Source organism: Trachurus trachurus (genome assembly GCF_905171665.1).
Source record: "Trachurus trachurus genome assembly, chromosome: 21".
NCBI classification, from domain to species: Eukaryota; Metazoa; Chordata; class Actinopteri; order Carangiformes; family Carangidae; genus Trachurus; species Trachurus trachurus.
Window position 1 is genome coordinate 21,421,215 of NC_139899.1, and position 25,182 is coordinate 21,446,396.

General features: G+C 50.8%; 1 protein-coding gene across 1 annotated transcript in view; it reads left to right on the forward strand.

Moving 5' to 3' along the window:
• Positions 1-3,132: 3,132 nt before the first annotated feature.
• The window catches only part of LOC311004619 (BCL-6 corepressor-like), a 36,100-nt gene continuing 14,050 nt past the window's right edge, over positions 3,133-25,182 (forward strand). Inside the window, 7 exon segments of the mRNA XM_083996752.1 lie at positions 3,133-3,955; positions 14,968-15,049; positions 15,297-18,497; positions 20,108-20,164; positions 20,717-20,876; positions 22,134-22,496; positions 23,597-23,905. Coding sequence (XP_083852878.1) covers positions 15,047-15,049; positions 15,297-18,497; positions 20,108-20,164; positions 20,717-20,876; positions 22,134-22,496; positions 23,597-23,905 — 4,093 coding nt within the window. The 5' untranslated portion in view covers positions 3,133-3,955; positions 14,968-15,046.

Genomic DNA, 25,182 nt, shown 5'->3' on the forward strand with positions numbered 1-25,182 from the left:
GCACGTGAGTAACCCAATGTCTTCATCACAATAACCCCTTTTGTCCCAAGCCATCTCCCATAGAAAAGACAACAATGCAGGCACAAAAGCTCCACTTCTGCAATATAGGATGCAGTTTATTTAGTATTTAGTATCACGGGCAAGTCTTGTTGCCCATGGAGTTGTTTTAGAGGCAAATGCAGAGACTGCTTGCCGAAAACTGCCCCCAACAGGAAAACGCATCATCGGTTTTGCATGAATTTACCTCTAAAACAACTCTGTCTCGTAGTGTTCCGTTATTATCTCATAGTGTGGTGAATGTGCAGGTCACAACTTGTCCACCAGAGCGTTTTGGAGTTGTTGGATTGTGTATTTGATGAGTTTGATGAGGGAAACCAAGAAATCCCATTAGGCTTTGTAGCGTAACTCTGAGCAGCTCACGGCTCTGCTCCGCCGTTCTAAAAATAGCTTGCACCGACAATTAAAGGTAACGAACCTACTGCTAAAACTACAGGGATTATGGCAATGAGCCAATTTGCCAAAATGTTGAACTATCCCTTTAATATGGACGCCTGTTTGAATATAAATTCCCCAAATGAACTCAAGTATGATCTATCTAGTGTCACCTCGACCTTCTGTGTAGAGACCTGGTGCAGTAGTCTGGTGGAAGGTGCAGCCATTGGCCGCTATCAGAGCCAATAAAGATAGTCAACCTGTATATTACACACCATCCAGACTGACAAATTGTAAGTTACACGTCCTATTTCAGAGCATATTAACTCTGGCCTTTGAAATCTGAAAATGCATTTGGCTGTTTGTTGTTTTTTTCAATTTGGCCCCTCCTCCATCCTCACTTTTTTTTTTTTTTTTTTTTTAAGAAATTGAGCTTTTTGAAAAAACAAGTCTCCAGACAGACTAGTTCACACCAGAACTTGTGATTCGGTGCGAACAGGGAAAAGCTTTTTGAAGAGCAACGACCTCTAAAGCCGTCGCAGAAATCTGTGTCACTAAAGTGAAGAAGCCAACTTCCACCTCCTCCCCCTCAACTTTCTCGATTATCACTCATTTAAAATGTCACTGTGGTTTACTGCAGAGCGGTTTGTTGCGTGTTGTTCGTTTTGCAGTCGAAAAATGGTGATTTGATAAGCGTCTGGGTGCAGCAGCAGCAGCAGCAACAGCAGCAGAGTTAGCACATGCACTGTTTGACTGGGCTATGGTAGATTTATCTGTATTAAAGCACAATAATGATCACAGGAGGAGACAGACGGGAAGTTGAACCTACTGAGACGCAGCAGAGTAACCAGCCTGTGTCTGTCCCACTTATTACCAGATGTTGACTCAGAAGAACAATTTTATAATTTACCAACCACAAAAGGAGAAAGAAGAAGACATTAAACCATCTCTCCACTGATTAGACATTTAGCGAACTGCGGATGAGGTTGTATATTCGCAACAGATTGAGCTGGTTACGGATGCTGACGCTGACGCAGCCTCAGCTGTCTCGTGGCCTCGGGGCTGCGGTGGTACAGTGGGCAGCTCGCGGCTCTGGGAGGCAGACAATGGGTCTGATAAGAGCAAACATGCCCAGCAGTTCACCCTGGATTTATGTAAGTCTGGAGAAAAAGGGGCCTTTCTATATTCCCTGTCGCAGAGATTCAGACGCTATGGTGGTGCACTTTCCTTGGAATTTTTTTTTTTTTTTGCACAGAGAGAAAAAGTGGAGTTTTTGTTCTGTGCCATGCATGAATACGCCCACCACCCTCCCTCGCTTTCTTCTCATCTCACAAACGCTCTCCCCCTCTCCTCCTCCTCCTCCTCCTCCTCCTCCTCCTCCTCCTCCTCTCCTCCTCACTTCCTTTGTGCCTCTGTCTCCTAACTTTTGGACAGTTCGGCCTTCGAGATGAGCCCTGCTTTTTTTTTATGTGCCCATATGTGAATGCTTTGAGAGCTCTGTGTTTGTTTGCCTATGACCGTCTGGTTTAACTCCTACTTTCAGCAGCTGTGGCAAACGCAGCCAGACCTTCCATTTTCAAGTCCCCCTCTCTTTTCCTACTCCTACTCTGCCTCTATCTGTCTGTCTGTCTGTCTGCTGGCCTCTCTCTCTCTCTCTCTCTCTCTCTCTCTCTCTCTCTCTCTCTCTCTTCTGCACACACACACACACACACACACACACACACACACACACACACACACATGCAGGCACATGATGCACACACCTCAGGCTTGATATTCATAGCCTCCTCCTCCTCCTCCTTCACTTGACATGGGAGCCTTAACAGATGTGCCCCAGCCTTGAGCTGCCTCTCCCTCTCTGTCTCTCCCACTCTTTCTCTTCCTCTCTCTCTCTCTCTCTCTCTACAGCCGTGTGCTCCACAGATTTACCTTATCTGTTGGCTTGGAGAAGAAAAAAAAAAGGAAAAGGGAGCTACGCTGACATTTAAACTGGATCTATGCTGTACTATAAATCGTAGGGAGAAAATGTAAACAACACTAAAATTTGGAGGATATAAAAACCCCCACACTGGTCTGAAGAGATGAATATGTGGAGGTTACAGTTCATTCAGTGTTCAGAGACACATTTACAGTATATAGTATTTTTATAGTAGCCTGTTTAATCAATCTGTACATTTATATGCACCTATTTCCAGCTTTTGAGAGATCCTTGTCTTTAATTTGGGCAATAACAGTGTTTCTGATATAATGTTTAAATATAGGCTATATCTGCATATGATAAATTATATAAAGTTTAAATTTGGCTTTATTTGTGCACCTTTCCGTTAGTTGAAGCTCTATTTTTATTCTAATTTCACTTTCATTTTAAAGCATTTAGCTTATCTTTCCATGTAATTTGTGTCATTATTGCCGTCATGATCATTATTACTTCATTTTCTGCCTTATTTCTGCTGCGAAAACCTCGCCTATTCCTGTTTTGGAGTTTCAGCGGAGCTCGTGTCTGTCTCTCTCTCTCCCTCGCTCTCTCGCTCGCTCGCTCGCTCCATGTGTGTGTGTGTTTCGCTCTGTGTGTGTGTCTCAGTGTGTGGTGTGTGTGTGTGTGTGCGTGCGTGTGCGCGCGCAGCCACTGCCGTGCGCTGGAGGCTTATGGTAATTGCGGTCTCCCGACTGGCCTTCTGGGTAGAGTCTGCGCGAGTGGGAGTGGAGCGAGTCGCTCGGTCTCGGCAGCGTTCATCCATTCCGTGCGGCACTCCCCGAACAGCTCCGTGCGTCCTCGGTGCGAACCGGGGGCTGCTCGCGTACACACCGGGCTGTCTGTCCGCTTCTACTATACTCGAAGAAAACGCGGGACGGAAAGCTCCACGATATAACCTTCAACGAAGCCTCCGAGACGCGGATTCCTGAGTCGGAGAGGACATGGAGTGACGGAGAGCGGGAGAAAGGGGCTTTTTCCGAGGACGGCGTGCTCCGCTCAAACCCAACATGGCGCTGCTGCGAGGTACGGCCGAGCTGAATTAATTTCTCAGCGAGTCCTCCGACCTCGCCACCTGTATCCTTCAGGGGCCCGGGCCGTGCGGCGCAGCGGCTCTCCGACTTTAAACCACCTTTAACGGATCCTCTTTTTTTTGTGTGTGTGGATTTCTCTTCTGCCACTGACGTCCGCGTTTCCTCCGCGCAGGATCTTTTTTGTTGCTTTATGGAAACCCAAGTGACATTTGCAGCAGCAAAAAAGTCCGTTTCAGATATAGGTTCATGGATGAGAGTTTCCCGCAGACAATAGAATAAAGACCGAGCGGTTCGTATGTAAGACTTGTTTTGTTTCGTGACAAGTGGATAACCTGTTAGACACTTTTAGTTGTTTTTTTTTCTCCTCTCCGGCCGGGATCGTCTGCCTCCAGCAGACAGGACCGTAACCGGGCTCGTCTACGCACGGATCGCTGCCCTCCGAGTTAACTTGGCAAAACAGGAAAAAGGCGTCAGTGGAGCGCACGGACCACGGTTGGAACCAGCACTAATTACCCAGGTGAGGCGTTTAATGATAATTAGAATTAAAAGAAATCTTTTGCGTGTTTTCTCCTCTGCACGAGAGCAGAAAACGGACAGTGCGTCTGTATGTGTTTGTGTTTTTTTTTTTTTTTTTGTAAACGGGACCACAACATCTAAGATTGTTTTAAAGCAGCTGGTGTTGTTGTGTTGCTGTGTGATTGTGTTTTTTAAATCAGGATGAGTCGTCCTGTGCGGTTGTGTCTGATCGTGATAGCCCCGGTGTTTGTGCGCAGAGACTGGGAGAGAGGATCGGCCACTTCTAAGAATAGCGCATAGGGTGGTCTTTGTGCGTTTCGGCGGGGCAGTGGCATGTGGTTGATAAATAACACGCGCACACACATACACACACACACACATAATGATCCGACCGTGAGCTTGGCCTTTTTTTCCACAACTGTCCTGTCAAACCGGGCCGAGGTGAGAAGGACGTCCTGGAGATTAACGGACTTGAAAGTGGCGCCGTCCTCGATGGTGAATATTCAGGCTTTTCGCACTCTGTTGTGTGACGAAGTGTGTGTGTGTGTGTGTGTGTGTGTGTGTGTGTGTGCGCCTGTGAGGCGAGTGGGGGGTATGAGTGTGTATGTACGCGTGTGCGTGCGCGCACACGGAGCTTCTGCGCTAAACAAGGTTACGGAATCCAGCCTCGCCCTGCCAAAGGGAAGCGAGCGGCGCTGCTCCGTTTATACACGCTTCAGTTCAGTTGGAGGGCATCCCCGCGGTGCGTGCGTGTTTGTGTGTCTGCGTGTGTGTCGGTGTGACAGCTGAGTGTGTGTGTATATATATGTGTGTTCATGGGGGATGTGTGTAGGGGCTTTGTTTGGACAGAGTGGACGCTGATCAGTCGTCTCGTCGGTCCCAGAGGTGGTGTTGGGAGAAGGTGTTTGCGGGGAGGTGGGGGCCGCTCACCTTCCTGTCTAGGTGACGGAAACCACTCTGGCACCATGCCACCCCTCTCTCACTCAATCACAACCCTCTCTCTCTCTCCCACACACACACACACACACACACACACACACACACATACACACACGCTTCATGTCTTGCAGGTGTTCTCTGATGTGACTTTGCGCTACTCTGTCTTGTCTCGCAGCCTCTCGCTCTCTGTGCAGCGCAGGAGGGGAATATGCTTTTGCGCACGGAGAGGATCCATGTAGCGCCATTTAGGACCCCCCACCCCCCCCCCCACCCCACTCCACCACCCCCATCCCCCGCCTTTCAGCAGTAGCTCCCGATCCGCGCAGCTCTCCTGTTTGTAATAGGGGGGGTTGGAAGTGTCACCCCCCTCTCCTCCTCCCCACACACTCGTTAATAACAAAGTTTGAACCGTGTAAAACAAACCTGCCAGTCGTTCCCTGAGAGTTTTTCCACAGCTCCGCGAACTTTAGACGCATTTTAAACCACTTTTAAAAAAATATATATAAAATCCGCTCCGCTGTTTCTCCTCCGCCATTATCAGAATTAAAAGATTTTTCCCCCACCACCCTATTACAGTCATCTTCCCTCTATACGGTACCGTGGGTGGCAGCGATCGGTGTGAACCACTTCATATAAAGTGGCTATTTAATTGAAATAGGCTAAGTGCTGCAAGGCGCGTTGGATGAGATCCAGGCTGAGTCGTCTTCCCCTCACGATTTCTCCTCAAAGCTCCTCCGCGGGGCTGCAGCGCGTAAAAAGCAGATCCGTCCGGGACTTTTCTTTGTCCTACTTCCACATGGACCACCCTCCCCATCCTAAAATGAGGGCTGATATCTGGGGAGTTTTATTATTATTATCCCCCCTCCCACACACCTCCTTGCCTCGCCGTGCCGTTCTGTGCCATGCTGCCTTGTCCGGGAGCCACACAGGCACTAATTAGGGAACGCTCTCTTAGGACGATCGATGTGCCTCATATTGGCTGGCTCCAGCTCATTGACGAGCTCAGTGAGGGAAGCAGCTACTAAAAGACCACTTAAGTCCCGGCAGCCAATCCGCACAGGATATAGCCACAGCCATCTATACATACATGCATACATATACAGTAAGTAGGTGGAAGATCGCAGATAAAAACGCACGCGTCCGCCGGAGCAGGTTGGAGAGCAGGACCTCGTGTTGGGACCTTTGGAGAGTCGTGGGGCCCAGCGCAGGGGGGATTAACTAGGGGGGGTGGGGGTGGAGGAGAAGGGAGGGGGAGGAGGAGGTGGAGGCTACTTCAGGGGGCTTTGATGCAGAATAAAAGCTTAATTGTATTTAAATGAAACCTCGGTCTCAGCTGGTGCGGAGATGGAGCGGTGAGAGGGACGCGCCGTGAGCTCGTCAGACATTTACGCTGCGTAGAGAGGAGCGACAATCAAACAACCACTGGAGATCAGGGGGAAAATGCTGAAACCTTAATTAATAAAATTACACTGGATGATTACAGGGAGGCTGATTTATGAGGCTGTGTGGCTAATTATTTACCAAACCGGTCAAATAACACGCTGTTATCCTGTCACGAGCCATTATGTTCCACTTAAATCTAGCGTGTTTTGGTAGAAAACGCTGATGTGCCGGGACTTTTTCTGATGCAGGTTTATTAGACAGACGATGAGGTGTTGATAGCCCGTAATAGTTGATTGTCATCTTGTGGTTGCATCCTACTGAGACAAACACACACAAGCAGAGGTCATCGATTATGCATCTGGGCCGTGAGAATAACGTGGTGGATGTCACACCTTCAGATATCTGGCCCTGTCTCCACCTTTTTTTTTCATTTTGGGAAAAAAACAACCAACCAAAAAAACAAAAAGCAGTCTGATCTTTAAAGCACAGAGGCCGTTAACAGAGCGTGTTCCCTCGTGCTGTGGGAGCGTAAAAACAAATAGTTCACATATTGTGTGGGCCGAGTTTATTTATAGTGAACCCCGTCGGACTGTTTTGCGCATCATTTTTCCACTGTGCGCTGTGAAGTCAGCGTGAGGCTGATCTGTTCTCCAGGTGTTGGAACACAGAGGGGGAGGGAGAGGGGGAGGACGTGGGAGGGAGGGGAGGGGGAGAGCTGCTCAGCATAGATTGACAGACTGATTTCTCTCTCGCTTGCTCGCTCGCTCGCTCTTCCTGTGAGAGGACTTAACACCTCTTTCAAAAACCTGCTTCATTCCCTCGGGCCCTGAAGTTGTCAAAGTGGGGTTCAAGGGGAAACACAGGGGGGTTGTAATTTTCGAGTTTTGATTATCTTCTATATGAAGTGTTGGCTTCAGCTGTTGTTGAAAAATATCTAGCCTATTTGTTTGTTTTTTCTGTCTGTCACGCAACTGGCTGGAAATAACATGGATGTCTCCAAATGTAATTAATTAGCATTACATCTAATTGAATTTATCAGCCTTCTTGTCAAATTTATAGCATTTGTGGTCTCGCTGGCTCAAATCTAACCCGGTTACTAATATGGGGACAACGGGTCACACTAAACTTTGCACCTCTCTGTGATAATCCATGGCTAAGGTTTCTGTGATCGCTAAAGTAATTCAACATTTGGTTTGTTTTTTTACTCGGAAATTAGGTCAAATTTATTGTGAACGAGGCTTATTGACCATTATCGATACTTGAAGCCAGTGTGGGAGCTCTAGTGGTGACCTAAAAGGTGTTAGTTAGAGATTTGTTGAGCAATGGTTTTTACACTTGTGTTTTTCTTAAAACGAACACATCGGCTGCAGTTTGGAGAAAAGCTCCAGTGGTTAACCAACCGCAGGCTTCACTGCCACCTCTGTTTCATGTCTCACGTGCTTCACATACAGTTAGTAACATTGAAAACACGCAGGAGACGTGTCGACGAGAGTTGGTGGATGTGCGCACCTGAAGGCACCACCACCACCACCACCAGCAGCAGCAGCCCAACCTCTTTGCTCTCCCCGGGCATGCTGGGTCATATTGTGATGCTGAGTGATTGGTGACAGTGGATGTGTCAGCGTGGGGCTGGGGGGTGGAGGAGGAGGAGGAGGAGGAGGACACCGCGTCCATTTTAAACCCATTAACCTGCTGTTTGTCCGCTTTTCTAATCTGGAATCAATAAGGAGCACGTGGGGAATATTAGGCACAGACAGGGGGGAGAGCGACAGTGAAATCACGGGGCCACTTTTCCAGATCAAACCGGCTCTAATGTGTCGGGGAAATAAGCAGGGAAATGGGTGAGATTCGTCAAAGGAAATGCCCGTGTTCCGTTTTTTTTTCTCCTCCACTCGGAGACATGAGGTCTGTCTTATTGTTGTCGCGCTTGTTGTTGTTTTTCTTTTTTTCTCCTCTCTCCCTCCCTCCCTCTCTGTGTCTCTCTCTTTCTCACTCACGCCTGGATATAAAACAACAGGCTCGTCGCTGCCGGCGCTGCGCTCGCTGCTGCTGCTGCTGCTGCTGCTGAGCCGAGGTGCGTGTGAACAAAAAGCGGAGGCACGGCAGCGAGCCGAGGAGAGATCGGTTTTCCAGGCGCTGCGCAGCTCCCGGAGGAGACGTCACGGTTTGATTGAAGCTATGCTCCGTGCTGGCCTCCCGGGACCTCGCGATGAAACAGGAGAGCCGCCCCCCTCCCTCCTCCTTCCCCTCCCTCCTTCCCTCCTCCTCTCTCTCTCCCTCCGCTCTCTCTCTCAGCGCTCCACAAACCTTTTTGTTTTCGCCGAGGTCTGGAGCGCACGGATCACTTCCCCGCAGAGACGTGTCGGGCCCCCGCGCAGTAGCCCTGCTGTTTCACAGAAACACAGAGAGACGGTGGGGACGAGCCACAGACAGCTCACACAACATCACACTAGTCTCCATACTCCGGCGTAAAAAAAACAAAAACAACAAAAAACAAAAACGGACGCTTCTGCATCCAATTACGCACGGGCTGTTTGGACAGTAATTCCTCCCCTTTGCCCCATCACGTCCCCCAAAAGCATGATTTGGATGTTTTTTATTTTCCTGCTAGATGTCGCATCCCGTGACCCGATGTGGTATAAACACATAGACTATGGGTTTTAATTAGAAAAAAAAATCCCGTCATGATTGTGTTTAGTTTCAACACCACGTTCCGGCCTGAGCCAATGGGGAAGATTGATTGAGCAGCAGAGTAATGATGACACACCACACCTCAGCTCCCTCCTCCGAGTCTGTGCAGGCTCGATCTGGCCCCCTCGTTTGTGTGTGTGTGTGTTTTTAGGCGTCTGTGCCTCGGGCATCTATCTGACGAAATCCCACAGATGCTTGGCAGCACAGCAGGATGATGGCGATAGGAGTTTATTACAGCAACCGCTCTTCAAGCAGGAATGTCTTATCTGCCGCTGTGTGTCCGTCCAGGTGGATGGATGGATGTACACAACACCGCACCTCTGGTTGTGCGTGTATAGTGTGTGAAGTTTTTGACCTCCAACGCAGAAACTGTGTTTTTTGTTTTTGAATTAATTTGTATTTCTCACCGCGGAGATGAGCACGTGGTCGCACAGCGGCGTCACGTGTCACCTGTGACCTTTTCAAAAAGCCTGAAATCTAGGGCCAGTGTGTCAGATGTGTGAAAGCTGTGGTTCACCTCACCGATTGGCCACCTGTTTGAACCAGCCGTTCATTTCTCCTTATGCGTAACTTCACACGACACCAATGAGTCATCTAATGTTAAACATATATGTGTTACGGTGGGTGGGCGGGGGGAGGGAGTCGGGCTTTTTTTCTTTTTTAAATAGCGTCATGTGCTTTGATCAGGAGCATCCAGCAGCGCCAGCAGTTTCAAAGAAAAGTCAAGAAACCTCCGGTAAACGCGGGGCGACTCGTGCATGCGCATCCCGATTACAATCAGGTCCTTTGGTGGCATAAAGGGCCATTTAGTCCTCATTTGGCCCGGGATGAATAGAGCCAGTTCAGCAGCCGCCGCCCGGGCCCTAGTGACAGCACGGGGAGGAGGAGGAGGGGGGTGGTGGTGGTGATGGTGGTGGTGGGGGCTGACAATGTTACCGTTGTTGACGGCCGTGCTGCCTCGGGGGGGGAGTTGAACCGTGCACCGACTTGCATGCGGCTGTGCAGCGGCCCGGGAGGAGGCAGGGGCCCCTTGTTTACAGCTCGGCCGCTAATAATGTGACAGCTGAAGAGACGCCGTTGGCTCCTTCCAGCTCCGCGCTCCGACCAGCAGCGCGCTCCGTGTGTGTGTGTGTGTGTGTGTTTGTGTGTGTGCGCAGCGCTCACCTCCTCTATCCATCTCCCCCTCCAGCACCTCTCTCTCCCTCTCCCTCTCTCTCTCTCTGTTTCTGTCAGCGTGTCAACTTTCTGTGGGCTACAACAGCCCCCGAGTCCACTGGAGATGATCAGTTGGACCATTTGGCACGCGTCAGCCTGATAATCAATAACAATTAAAATTGGACTCGCGTTCTCCTGCGCGCTGTTTCTCTTTATGACGCTGTGTGTGTGTGTGTGTGTGTGTGTGTGTGTGTGTGTGTGTGTGTGTGTGTGTGTGTGTGTGTGTGTGTGTGTGTGTGTGTGTGTGTGTGTGTGTGTGTGTGTGTGCTGTGGAGAGTGTGGCCCCGAGGCTGTGTAGTTAAGTAGTCAGGCTCCACGTTTGGTCCGCGCGCGTTTTTTTCTTTCTTTTCTTTTTTCTTTTTAATGTGTTTTCCTGGATTTGTTCCCGCTGATTTCTATTTTGTTCACCGACAGTGTGCGCAGAATTCCTCTCGTTTTGGGCTCTCTCTCTCACACACAGACACACATACACACACCGCCTCGTTGTGTTTGGTGTGTGTATGTGTGTGGTTTCTGTGTGTGTGCGTGCGCGCGCGCCCGCATTTAATCCGTGTTTATCCCCACCCCACCCCCGTCGCTGCGGAGATTATCCTGCGTCACACTGCATTTTTTTTTAGAGTTGATCGGCGCTCTGCGCTTCACAGAGCCTGGCAAAGCTCCAGGGACGCGGAGCGAAAGGGCGCCGTCACTCCCGGTGTACACACACACACACACACACACACACACACACACACACACACACACACACACACAGACCCACATTCCCGGTTTCCTGGTGGTTGTTGTTGTTGCAGCGACCTGACGCGCAATCGTGATCGCGCAAAGTCAGATCGTAAACACGAGGAGAGGAGAGGGCGTCTGTGAATGATTGATGCGTCCTGGACTCGATGACTGTGGATCTGCGTTTAGTCTAGTTGGTCATTTGTCAACTGATGGTGATACAGTCACGTTCACTAGTGTCTCTCTCTCTCTCTCTCTCTCTCTCTCTCTCTCTCTCTCTCTCTCTCTCTCTCTCTCTCTCTCTCTCTCTCTCTCTATCTCGCTCTCTCTCTCACGCACGCGACCGCTGCGCTGCGCTGGGAGCACAGAGGCCTCGGCTCTGGAGGGGAAATGATGAGCGGTGCCAGTGTTTGTTCCGGTGCGTGTACCGCAGGTCAGGGAGAGTTCAAGTCTTTGTCGTCAGAGGCAGGAAACATGGAGAAGAGAGAGAGGGAGAGGGGGAAAAAAGAAGGAAGGATAGATAGATAGAGATTGTTTTCTCTCACTATTTCCTCTCTCTTAATCAGTCCATCCCTCTCTCCTTGTTTGCTGCCGCTGCTCCTCCCTGTAAAAAAAAAAAAAAAAAGCTCACAACACCGAAATAGGCCCCTGCGCACAGCTCTGCGAGGTTCCGCTAAAAAACACCCGGTGGTTTTCTGTTTAATGGTGCGAGTCGGGGCTCCGCTCCAGCGGTCTGGTTTATAAACGCGGCTCAGACCGCTGCGCCCCCCCCCTCCTCCTCCTCCTTACCCCCCTCTTCCACCCCCCTCCCTCCCTCCCCTCCTGCCTGCTGCTGCCGACCACTGTGATGGATTGGGCGGCCGTCGGGAGTTGTTTGTTGCGCAAACTATTCTTAGCAGCGGGGATGGGCGTCAACACACTCTGCCTTTTTCCTCCTCTCCTCTCCTATCTCTCTCTCCCTTTCTCTCTCCTTTTTTTTTCCTCCGGCGTCCGTCCACTCACAATGTGACACATTGGCAGGATTCCTTCCTCTAATATAATGAAGCGTCGTGTTTTTAAAAGCCACTAATGCAGCGCTGCCCGGCGCCCAGGAACAATACTGGAAACTGCTGCTTGAAAGCTCTGAAATTATCATTGGAAATGCAAAAGCTTTTCCACTGCTGATGTGTACGCAGCATTTTATGTAGCTTAACATAATTTTAAAAAAATATATATATTTTTTATAAATAATAATTATGTCCTCTAAAATGCATCTTATAGGCTATCTAACGCCACGCCGGCGGTAAAACGCTGACCGAGATAGGACTTCGCGTCTTGGCTCAAAACAGGTTCGCGGAGCGTGCACACGCATCCAAAAGCGGAGTGTTATTCCCGGCGGTGCCACCGTGTGCTTGATCCTGACCTTGAGGCCCCGGTGCAGCCTCTCATCTTAGCCGGACCACTATTAATTTCATGGAAATGAGATCGGTCGTCAGCTCTGTGTGGGCACGTAGAGGGGTATTAACAGGCCGCGGCGAGACACATGGCTGTCTCTTTAGCTGTGGGGCTACAGCTGCTGCTGACCTGGCCCGGCCTGGAACGGAACGGATCGTTTCCTCTCTTGGTTTGTCTTTCTTTTCCTCCACATAGATCTCTCTCAGACAGAGAAGAGAAGGCGCCTCTTTACATTAGAGCTGGTGGTGGTGGTGGTGGTGGTGGTGGCGGCTGTGGCTGCGTTTAGGTTTAAAGAGAAATGTCCGTGAAGGCAGCGTGACATCGCGTGTGTGTGTGGGAGAGAGAAAGAGAGAGAGAGAGAAAGGTGCGTGTGTCGCTCCAGGAAACACAGGAAACAGGAGCGACGTGATTTCTCAACGCCGTCTGTGTGTAATTTGCAACGAGGAGCACACACGTGGCTGCGCGCCGCACATTGGCACACTGGAGCTCGTCGTCTGCCCACGCTCGCACGCACACACGCACGCACGCACGCACGCACACACATCGTTTTTTTTTTTAGTTCCGTCAGATGCGGATGTTGTTGAAGCCGGACTGGCCCCGGGAAAAGGAGTTCAGGGAGAGCAGAGCAGGCGGAGAGGGAGGAGAGGGGAGGGGAGGGGTGGGCGGCTGGAGGAGGTGGGGAGCGCTGGGGGCAGGGAGGAGCCATGCCAAGGGGCCCCGCAGCAGGCTGATTAATGGGCCCCGGGTCACGGCAATAAAAGTGGCGTGCCAGCGGCGCGGCAGCGAGTCTCGGAGGCGTTTCTGTGCTATGATCGAGGAGCCGAGTTTCTGCTGCTGCTCCCTGCACCGCCGAGCACCGAGAGGCTTCAGCTGCACTATTTAAAGGCACTTCTCCCTCTGTCTCTCACCTCGCCTTGCCTCTGCGCTGGCTCCTCTTGTGTCTCACTCATACTCACAAACATGTCCAACCCCAACGAGCCATTAGGTCTAATATCTATAAATTAACTCTTGAATAACGTCTGATACGCGGGGGTCATTTCACCTTTTCTCATTGTTTAATGGAAAAATAAGAGGAGGATTTCAAAGCATCCTCTTCAACCCACCCAGGTAGCCTGGGTTAGTAAACATCTAAGATGCCACTTGACTCACAAAAAGCTCCAGCATCTTGTGATTTCTCTTGTTTTTTACTAGCTATTTGTTCTGAAATATTTTATGAATGCTAAATTCGTGTGGTTTGTCACAGTTTCTCTTTCTCCTTTTTTTTCCTAACAAGGTTGCGGGCTCTTTGACTCAGTGATGTGGCAGCAGCTGTATTGTCACGCTTCTTAAAAAGTGGATTTTTATGTTTTAAAAACGAAACTGCAACATAGAAATCAAGTGGAAAACAAGCTGTAGATATGTCACAACAGTTCACTCATAGATTCTGTTCCCACTGAGCTACACAGTATCTGTGTGGTCCACTTGTTTTGTTACTAACATTATAGCTATAATGCTATTGTTACTTTTTAATGAATAACCCTTGCAACACCTATTTCTTGTTGTTTTTAAAAAGCCATTAGAAACAGCACCATTAGCACTCAGCTGATTAAAAAGCACAGATTTAATGTCATTAAACTGGTCATTTCCTTTAATATGATATTATAATGACTTATTTCAGATCTCACATGATAACGTCTCCACTATATTACAGTGTTTTAATGAAATCTGGATGTAAACAAAACATGTACAGATTAAAAGGCATTTCATACACAAAGGGGTCAAAGTGGGATTATAATATATATTTTTTGCTACTATGTTTGTTCAACAGAAGACTACTCCATCTATCTTTTTCTTGCTCTGTGCGTTTCTGTAAATTTTGCATAGCTGCGTTCTTTTCTCTTTTTTTCCCCTCGTGGTCGTCGGTGTGTTTGTTGATCTGTGGCTCTTGCGTCGGCGGGCGGGTAAATGGTCTCCCACCGAAGTGCTCTCTGGTGTATAATCTTCCCTCGCTGCTCTGGCTGAAGCAGCTGAGAGAGCAGGTCAAAGAGGGCGCGCAGACCAGTGTGTGGTGAAACGTGACTGAATAGACGCAGCCCCACAATGCACGTCTAGCCCACAAGGGTAGGCAGGCTGGGGGTGAGAGAGGAGGTGGGTGGGTGGGGGCGGAGGGGAGCCGAGGGGTGTTGACGGATGGGAGGGGAGGAGGGGAGCCCACACAGTGCTTTCATCTCCAGCGACTACTTCAGTGGAGCTGTGTGTGTATGTGTGTGTGAGCAGGAGTGAGAGTTAGAGGAAGGTTGTGATGACTATGGCTGGCGGTGCCATTATCTTTTTTTTTTTTCCTTTGTGCTTTCGCTCCACTCTCCGCGTCTCATCTCAGTTACACATCTCTGTGCCACGTTTGATTGCCATATAGCAATAATGCATATGTTGATACATTATTTAGATTTGCCTGCCCCAGAAAGTCTGTTTTAATATTTAAATTCTATGTAATTTCTCTTAGCGTTTTTATGAAATGACTTTTTTTGCCATGTCAATTTATTTGGCAAAACAACAGACATGTGGTGTGTATATATATGTGTGTGTGTGTGTGTTTGTGTGTGTGTGACAGAGCCAAGACACTGACTGCTAACTGTTTGCTCCTCTCCACAGGGCAACATCTGTTCGTGATGTCGATGCTGAGACACAAACCAACCTGGAACTAAGACAAGGGAACCACATCACACAAAACATGGCAAGTCCCTGTGCTCGTCCTCGGCTCTGTTGACTCATTCTGTCACATGAGTCACCGACCGTTATCTGGAAACCAAACATTTGATCTGTTTCACCATTTGCATGCACGTACTTACCCCTCGAACATCAAGAAATACAAGTCGTGTTTTTAATGTCACATTTCAGATTTTTCTCAGATGGATCTGATTTTCTCATAACTTCTCTGCCGTGCCCCCTCCCCCTTTTTTTTTTTTTTTTTGTCACTGCAGGTGGATGCAAGGTTGACGCCCCTGGCGGCGATGGGGCTGGACCGGACCGCCCTGATGCATGATGGTCTCCGTCTCCACGGTGGGGTTGTATACCCCGGGATCAGAGCACTACAGGCGGAGAAGAGCAGAGAGACGCCCGGCATCATGGCGTACAACAGGGACGGAATCCCAGAGCTCATCTACAAGCCTGATGGGCCTCTGGACAGTCGTAAGCCCACCAACGGATACCTGGGCCTCTACAAGGGAGCTCCCCCGGGGCTCCACAAGCCCATGCTGGTTCCTGGAGGTGGAGCTGACGGTCTGGGTTTGGAGCGCAGAGTCGGTCCAGGAGAAAAGGCGGTCGAGCTGGGCTTGGCGGGCGCCGGCGGCAGCTACCTCCGCCTGCCCTGGCTCAGCCCCTACCCGGAGGCGAGCATGTACCCCTTCATGGACACATCCAAATACGCAGCTCTTAACATGTACAAAGCGTCGTTGCTCAGCCAACCCAACCCCTATCTCCCCCAGCACCTGGCCTATTCCTCTCTGTGTGCGGCTCAGGGGGGGAACGTGAACCCCGCGGCCGCCTCTGCCTACTACATGCCGCCCTACCCTCCTTCTCCCATCTCGTCCCCCCTGGTGGCGCCTCCTATGAGGATCCCCACGGTCACGGTGGCCCCCTCGTCGCTGGTGCACTGCCAGGACAAGGGGCTCGGCGTCCCGCCCTCATTTGCACAGCAACTGCACCAACCTTCCCCTCACGCTCAGCACCATCAGGCTGCTATGGACAGGGACCGGTCCCCGAGCAGGAGCAGCAGACCAAGCAGACCTCCCTCCAGGAAGGGCTCCAGCAACAACAATAACACCAGTGGTACTAGCACTAGTGGCTCCAGTGGTGGGAATAATAATAATAATAGTAACAGCCTGCCTACTGATTCTTCTTCTTCTTCTCACGCATCTTCTCGCCTCTCCCAGCCGCCCCCTCCCCCCGCTCTCACTGACAATTCACTGGACCTACAAAGGCCAGTTGCTAGGATAGTACAGCCTCCCTCCTCCTCTTCTTCCACTTCATCCACGCAGTCCATTCCTCATCCGTTCTCCGTGAGCAGCATGGCGTCAGAGCAGCCCTCTCCCGCCCGGCCCAGCCCCCACAAACACAGGCCGAGGGACGGAGCGCCCGAGCACAGGAGCGTGGGGGTGGAGAGGAGACCCAGCAGGTCGCCCTCCAAACCTAATTATGAGAGGCCAGCTCACCAACCCCAAGCAACCAAAGACTCGGCAGAGAAGCCCTTAGACTTGTCTGGAAGAATACTTGAGTTCGGGCTGCCTCCCAACGGTTTCCCAGTCAAGATGGACACTATGGCGCCAGGCGCACGTTACGGACTGCCTCCTAGCCGAGAGCTCCTGAAGGAGAACCTGTCGCTCTCTCCTTCCTCCCACCCTCACTCTGTGGTCAGCAGCACTTCTTCAAAGGTCTCCGAGAGGCCAGAGATGATCAGCACTTTACACTCCTCCTGGGTCGTACCCAGCCCGTCCCCCTCCCACACGCAGCACACACCAGGCTTGCCCTCCTCTCCGAGGCCCAACGCAGAGCTGGGCCTCTCACAAGCCAAAGGCTCCTCGCCCTCTGTCATTAAACACAAGGGTCTGGAGAGAGTACTCCCTCAGCAGCGGAGCTCGTCCTGTCCGAGGATCGGCGAGTCCAACCACAGCGTTCCCTCGACACAACACTCTGGCTCCTCTCTGGTCAGCTCCAGGGCTCATTCTCCCAAACCCAACGGCGAGTGGGTCAAACACAGCCCCAGCCAGTCGGAGCATCCCTCAGTCGGCGGCCACCACAGAGAGGGAACAGAAAAGTCCTCCCTGACCACAAAGAGAGGCGACAACACGCCAGAGGTGTCCTCGTACAAGAGGCCGTGTTTAGAGAACGGCCACCCTCCTGGCCACCCTCCTGGCCACCCTCCTGGCCACCTTTATCTCCCTCAAAGTGACGCTTACCTGAACCACAGTTTGGCCTACGCCAACCGCTACCTGCACTACCCCATCCCCGACGGCATGGCGCTCCACTCCCTGCCGATCGGAGGGAAAGGCCCAGTCTACCCCCACCCACTACTGCTCGGCAGCAACAGCCTTTACCCGACACAAATGGCAGCAAAACACCCTTTACCCTACCACAACCTCCCAGCTGGTCCAGGAGGGGAGTACCTCACTTATAACTCTCAGGAGATGGCTCATCCCCTGATGCAGACTCACACAGACAACAAGCTGCCAGAGAGGGGAGACGCAACCCTGAAACCCCGGGGACAGGAGAAGTCCCGGGGAGCCGTCGAAGAAAGCGGGGGCCACAGAGATCACAGTATGGGGAAAGAGATGCACGAAGGAAGCCAAATAAAGTCCGACAGGGAAGGAGGGGCACAAGGACAGGGCGGCAGTCAAAACAAAGCTTCTGCTTCCTCTGTAACATCCAGAGAAAAGATCGTCTGCATTGACCTTGTACACTCAGACACAGATATTGAGTCTACGCCGACGGTCCACAAACAGCCCTCTTGTGACACGAGCGCCAAGGTTAACCAAAATGAATGTTATCATAGTAACCAAAATCTGACAAAGACTGATTATGAGCCAAAACACCAACACCACCTTCCCCATCCCTACACAATCCACGCTGGACAGAGCCCCACCCTGAAGCCCAGCCACACCGACCGACAGCCAGAAACGCCCTTTGGGAACCCAAAGGTCCCTCAGGAGACGGACTGTCCTAGCGCATCCCCACCTTCTCCGGGGCAGCTGGCCCAGGCCGAGGACAGCCTGGAGGAATACAGTCCAAGCCCGGACCCCGGAGACCACGACCAGAGCACCTTGCACTGTGCCCGCACATCTGGGGAGCGCAGCTCTGGTAAGGACAAAGGGGACAGGGAGAGCCGGCTTCTCCACCTCACCCAGCACCACCACTGCACAGACGCAGGCATGGGGTCCGACCAGGAGAAAATGTGCGACAGGGACACAGAGAAGGAAGACAGTATTGTCGACCTGGGCGAGTCTCAAGAAGAAGGGGATGAGGACGACGAGGATGGTAACCAGACTTCATCTAAGGGCTCTCGTAGATCCAGTCTGGCCAAGAGGATTGCTAACTCCTCAGGCTACGTTGGCGACCGCTTTAAATGTGTCACCACTGAGCTGTATGCTGACTCCAGCAAGCTGAGCCGCGAACAGAGAGCGCTGCAGGTAAGGCTATTAACACTTGTGGGTGTATATAGAGAGGGATATACAGGATATATTGGGCGCAAGCTGATGGTGGTGGTGGTGGGCTGCAGGGAGGTCAATATGACCAATGTTTTTTTTTCGTTTTCCTACGTGCAGACATTTCAAACATACTTTCAGTTCTAACATCCACGCAGGAATAAACTTCCCCCCTCCCCTTCCCCCCCAAAGGACCACTATCTTTTTACTCCCTCGCTGCAATATTCAGAACTGCCTGTGGAACAAGCCCTGCATGAAATTGGCACACTCTGCATTTACGACGCAGTGCAAAATAAATACAAGTGCTGTCGTGCTACTGTCCCGGCCATAGTCGGCCTGACCTTCCCCTTAATTTATCATTGTCTAAGTGAGGTTTAGTGCGAGGCTAGTTGAGGCCCTCTATCAGGGCGGGCAGTTCAAAGGTTAACCAGGGCTGCCATCTCTGTATGGTGATTAGTGAGCAGTCATTGCAAAGGTTATTTCTGTGCGTGCGTGTTTTGTGTGTCCGTACGTGCCTGTCCTTGTGTGACTGCCTTGGGGGGCTAAAGCATGCGTTAGTGCTGACTGTGCTATAGAGCCCACATACTGTAGTTTGGAGAGCATGGCTGTGGCAGCCTCACAGTTCACACCGCCTTTGGCTATGCTTAACCCCAAGGTTAGGGGCAGTGGAGGGCTTGCAGCGTGCTTAAAAATCCAGCAGCTGCCCTCTTTGGGGTTCCTCTTAGGCTTTTCTGCATGCCCCCATCCGCCAGTTGCTATCCCCCTCCCCTCCAACCCTCCTCACCCTCACCCCCACCCCCACCCCCACCCCCCCCACCGACGGCCTACCCTGCCCTGCCTGGTTGCTGTCCAAGGTTAGAATTCCCCTCGCCCAATTGGCTAAAAAGACCCTCTCTCCGCTAACACACATCTCGCAGCATCTGTAAACACACAATTATACAGTAACGTCGCCCTACATTCGGCCTTCATTTCCCCCCGCCCCCCCGTCATTCACATTCACACACACACACATAGGAACGTAGAGCTATTGGTTTTACACTTATCTCAGGCCCCTAATGCTCAACATTCAGAAAAAAAAAACATGTTATATTACCCACTGGCTCAGAGGCAGATATGTTAATAGGTTGCACATGTCTGTCTACGTTGTGAACGCACCCTAGAAAACTGTGGTTTTGTCTGTGTCATGCTTGTCAATGCACAGCTGCAATACAAAGCTATCAAACGCTCTATTTCTGGACATTAAAAGAAAATTAGACGTGGAAGTCTGTTTGGGAGAAAAAAAATAAATGAGACAGTTAAAACCGAATTAGCATTATCAATCATGCTTAGAAAACGTATTGTTTTGTTTCTCCTTTTTTTTTTTTTTTTTTTTTACAAATTCGCCATTCATGCGGTTCAGAAATTATTTGATAGTTTTGATGCAGTGTTAATTGACCTGTTGAGTCACTTTAATTTGATTGTGTTATTTTGTGGGATTGTGGCTGCCTATTGTGTGTAAAGAAACATGTGGAGAACCATAACAAAAAAGTTCATTAAAAAAGAAAAAAGATGAAATGATGGACAGATTATTGAGCCCCCCCATTCTAATTGCTTAGATGGAAGTCATATCACGAGAGGGGAGTAATATAAGTCAACCTGCAGCTAACTGGGAGGTCAGTTCTTTACATTTCTTATCACATCTGCCTCTGATGGGCTCTGTCTCCTTTGTACTCTGTATCACTGCACACCCCTTTTTTCTCCCCACTCCCTTCTTTCATCTTTTTCTCCTCTCTCTGCCTCAGGGCTTAGATGTATATGTTTCCTAGCCATGTTTATGTTTCAGGAAGGGAGATGCCAGGACTTAAGCCCCAGAGCGCATGGACTCACAGTGGCTGCAGTAGTCTAACCTGTGTCTTGATGCCATGCTTGTGATTTTATCTGTCTACCTTTTTTTGTTGTTGTTGTTGTGTGTGTCCTGTGTGTGCGTTTCGTGTGTGTGGGTTAAATTTCTTTGGCATTTTCTTGTTGATTTTTGAGACAATGTGATTTCTGATGCAATTTTTTGCTTCTGTAGCTGTTGAGGCCAGATTGAGGCTTAGAGAGGTTGTGTACGTGTATGTGCGTGCTACGTGCGTGTGTGTGTGTGTGAGTGAGTGGCGTGGGCAGATGATGAGTAGTTTTCATGGGTTTTCTCTGCATTTGTGTGTGTGTCTGTGTGCGCACAGCGGGCAATGATGCGGTTCTCGGAGCTGGAGCTGAAGGAGAAGGAGGGCGGCGGTGTGTGTGTGTCTGCCTCGGCAGCAGGACGGGAGCTGGCAGACGGCCAGCGCAGAGAGCGAGCGCTGGAGCACTGCCAACACACCACCAGGCAGGCAGAGAGGGAGGGTGAGTAACCCAGCACCCCACACACACACATACACACACTCGTAACGCACGCACGCACACACACATGCAGCCACTCTGCAAATGAACACTCAGAGAGGGACACACACAAACAATAGGTGCGCGTACACACTCACATGCATTTGCAGCAAATGCTTAGGCGAGACCGGGTCACTCTAAAAAAAGACACACTTTTCCACACACAGACTCAACACACACACACACACACACACACATGCACGCACACACATGCACACAGACTCTTATACAAGCCAGGCAGCAAAAGCGAACGGGCGGGCGAGCGAGCGAGCGAGAGAGACAGAGAGGGGGAGTTTTATTTTCAAGAAGCCTTTTGTGCTTATCTGTGCCGAGAGACGATCGAGAGGGAGGGCAAGGGGAGAAGGAGGGGCAGAGATTGCGTGAGAGAGAGAGAGAGAGAGAAAGAGAGAGAGTGAAAGCAAGGAGGGAGAGTTAGTGGGTGAAAGCGGATGGGAGAGCGCAACGGAAAGAGAGAGAGGGGGGAGGAAGGGAGGTGGAGGGGAGGGGAGGGGAGGGGGGGGTTAGTTACGTTGGCTGAGAGCCCAGCTGTGTGTTGGAGCGAGGCCGCGGCTGACGTGTGAGCCTAATTATGGCATGGAGGGAGACGGAGAGGGAGAGGAGAGGGAGTCGAGGAGAGGAGAGGGGGGGGGGGGGGGGGGGGGAGGAGGAGGGGAGGGGAGAGTCACGCTCTGTGTGAGAAGGGCGTGGTGCGGTCATGCCGTGGGGGAGGACGGACGGAGAAAAAGGGGTGGGGGGGGGGGGGGGGGGGTGGTCGAGTGGAGGGATGGGAGTTACCGTGCGCAGGATGTTTTCTTGCCTCTCCTGTGGAAGTGCGAGCGGCTGCAGCGGAGCGTCGGGCCGCTGGCTCGGCTCACATCAGATTAAAAAGTCTTTACCCCATCAAAGTTTTACTGCCTGTCTTTAAAGCTGAATAAAAGCTGGCTGGTGTTTAACTGGCATTCTCCCTCTGTCAATCCCTCACCCTGTCCCCCCCCCACCCACACCCCCCCTTTTTTTTTCCCTCCCCTGCTCTCTCTCCCTCTTTCTCTCTGTGTCTGTCTGTCTGTCTGTCTGCATTCTCTCCCCATGTGTCTGTCTCCCTTTCATCTTCTGTTGCTTATTTTTGCCCCCTCCACTCCCCTCTCCCCCTCCCTCTCCCTCTCCCTCCCCCCCCCCCCCCCGTCCGTTTCCATCCGTCTGTCTCTGCTCTGCTCTCCTCAGGCGTCCGGCCGGCGTACACTAACAACAGAGTTCCAGTGCTCCAGCGCTGCGGGGGCCAGAGGGAACCTTTGTCCCCCAGGCAGGGGGCCCGGGACGGGGCCAGAGGTGTCGTGCAGGGCGGGGGCGGAGGGCTAAAGGACGGACCCAAGAAGCTGATGAGAGAGCCCGAGGGAATTCACTGTTTGCCCCCGACTCTGACGCCGGCGAAGGGGTATCCTGAGGAGAAATCCTGCCTCGGCTTCTCCCCCTCCGCCGCCGCCGCCAGGAAACGTCCGCTCTGCATCAAGTCCGAGCAGGAGGACACGGACGGCGAGGACGGAGACGCGCTGTCCCACCTTGAGAAAAGACCCAAACTCTCTACAGGTGGGGATTACTTAAACTCGCCACACGCCACTTCCGTATTCCTCAAACGACCCCACCACCCACCCTCCTCCTCCTCCTCCTCCTCCTCCTCTTCATCTGCTTTCCATGCACTCTAATTCTGCCCACTTCTGTTCCCCTCGTCTTCTGTGGTGCTGAGCCCCGTCTCATCCCTTGTTTCTCTCTCGCTCTCTTTTTTTTTTTTTTTAAACAATCTTTCTATTCCTTTTGATGCTTCCTCCTTCCCAATCAATTCCACCTTAAGCCCCCCTTCCACAACAACACACACACCCACCAGCCCACCCCCCTCCCCACCCCCCGTCTTCCCACTCTCTGTCCCATCTTTCGCTCTGTGTGGCAGCCAGCTCAGAGAAGTGTTTAATCCTGCCTTTGAGCAGTGTGCTAGAGAGAAACGAGAAAGAGGGACAGCCATTCTCTCTCTTCTTTCAGCTCTGCCGTTCCTCCGCTGCGCTTACCCACCCTCTTCAAAGCTGCTCTTTTCTTCTCTTTTCATCTCCTTTCTTTTTTCCCTCATCTGTTTGGGTTTCCTTTTTTTTTTTTTTTTCTGGCATGCGGTATTGCGCTCGCTCTCCCGCTCTCCCTGGCACTGGCAGACAAGTCAAATACCCGTCCCCCGTGAATTTCAGGGGGAGAACTCTCCCTCTGCTTCTCCGGTCTTTATTGCTTTGTTTCTCCGCCCGATTCTTGACTTCTCTCCCCTTTTACTCCTCAATCTGTCTGCTCCCTGCCTCTCCTGCCTCTGTGTGTGTGTGTGTTTTTTAAATGCAAGGCTCAGAGGGGGTTTACAAGCCATAAGAATGTAGTGATTAATGGACTTTGTTCTTTGTGCTCAGTTGTCTGCAGACTGGTGTGCATGTACATACAATAGTGTAGTGTGCAGGTGAGAGGAGCTATTTAGAAAAAAGAGAGGCCTTTTATGCTGTTTAAGCTTGTTCATAATCGATTCTTATTAGTTTATCCAGCAGGTTTTTAAAGATGTTTATTAAACCAAATGTGGGATGAGAATTTTCTCATCTAATTTTCAAAACCATCACGATTTTCAGATGAGTAAAAGATGCAAACTGTGTGCATGTGGTTCACAGATGAGCGCGAGCAGACCAGCGCCGACGAGGATGACGACGACGAGGTGCGCAAGCTCAAGGTCTGCATCGAGCTGAAGGGACTGCGACTCAGCAAGCCCGCCACCGGCACGCTTTCACCCGACGGCTCCCAGCAAATCAAACAGGAGCGGGTGTGGCCCCAGCCCCGATTAGTGGGCCCGGCGGCGCAGAGCATCCGGGATCGCAAAATCAGGGCCGGCGAGTCGGAGGACCGAGCGGCGGCGGCGGCAGCAGCGGCGGCGCAGAGAGCCGAGATCAACAGGAAATGGGGCTGCGAGAAGCTACTTAATGGTGAGAATGAACCGCCAGCCGTGCAAACCACTTCTGTATCTCCGAGTTCAGCTAGGGTAACGGAAATCTATCTTTGGCTCACGTTTCACTTTCTTGTTGAGCGTTGTGTCTTAAGGGGATTTCCCGGGAGCCTGTGGGGAGGGTGCAGAGGAAATGAGGTAGGGGATACTTCCTCCTGCCAGGGGAAAGGCTGGGCAATCAGAAACAGAACCAGGGGACTAACAGCGAAGCACCACCGCCCCCTACCCCCTCCTCCTTCCTCTCTTGTGGTTTTGGGATTTTTGTTCAGCTGGTCTACAGCGGGGCTCTGTGAGAGCGATGAAAGAGCGAATGAGGGAAGTGGCTGGTGGAGATATGCGTGGGCAGGTGTAGTGTGACTAATGTGTGATCAATGATTTTTCTCTTTTTTTTTTTTTTCCCCTCAAGACCAGTCAGAGGGAAAGAGAGGACGAGTAGCACGCGTTCGTGTGTGTATGTGTGTGTGTGTTAAGGGGGGTAACTTATTAAAACCAGGGCTTTCCCTTATTCATGTGCCCAAACTGAGGCAAAGGGAGGCACAGACGAGACAAGGAGGAGAGAATAAAAGAGCAGGAGAGAGATTAAAGGAAGTGAATAAAGCAGGGGAGATTTTTGGTTTAATGTTTCCTGCAGAAACCACAGGCCTCGTAGGCCTTGATTGGCCACAGTTTTTTCTTTCTTTCTTTCTTTTTTTTTTTTTTTTACTTTTACCTTTTTAGATAACATCACCCTGGCAACAGCCATATTGTCAAAATGAATGTGGTGATTCCATTGTGCATCTGTCTGTCAGGGCTGTGGTCTTTTCTTTTTGCCACAGTTTCTTTTTTTTTTTTTCAGGATTCCTTCCTCTAATCAGATGTTAAAACACATTCATCTGCCGTGAAGGATCTCGTATTCTACGAGGCTTATGCTGCAACAGGAAATCGCACAGAAAAGTGCTTATACGTTTAAGCGTCGGCACGATATAAAATTTCACTCCCCTCCTCATTTGTTTCCTGCCTTTGACTGATTTAATGGAACGCTTATTCTGAGCCTCGACCACATTCACGTGCAGTTAGCAGCGCTGCGATCTTTAGGAGGAAATGTATTTCCATTAAGCTATTTAAACAGCATTTTGACATTGTGGGTTTCAAGGGCAGGGTTTTTTTATTTTTTTATTTCTCATATAAATATGTACTGTATGCAGCTGAAACCAGACAGTGCCACATTTGTTTAAGGAGTTTACTCATAGCGGTGTCCTTGCTGCAATGAATGAGCGC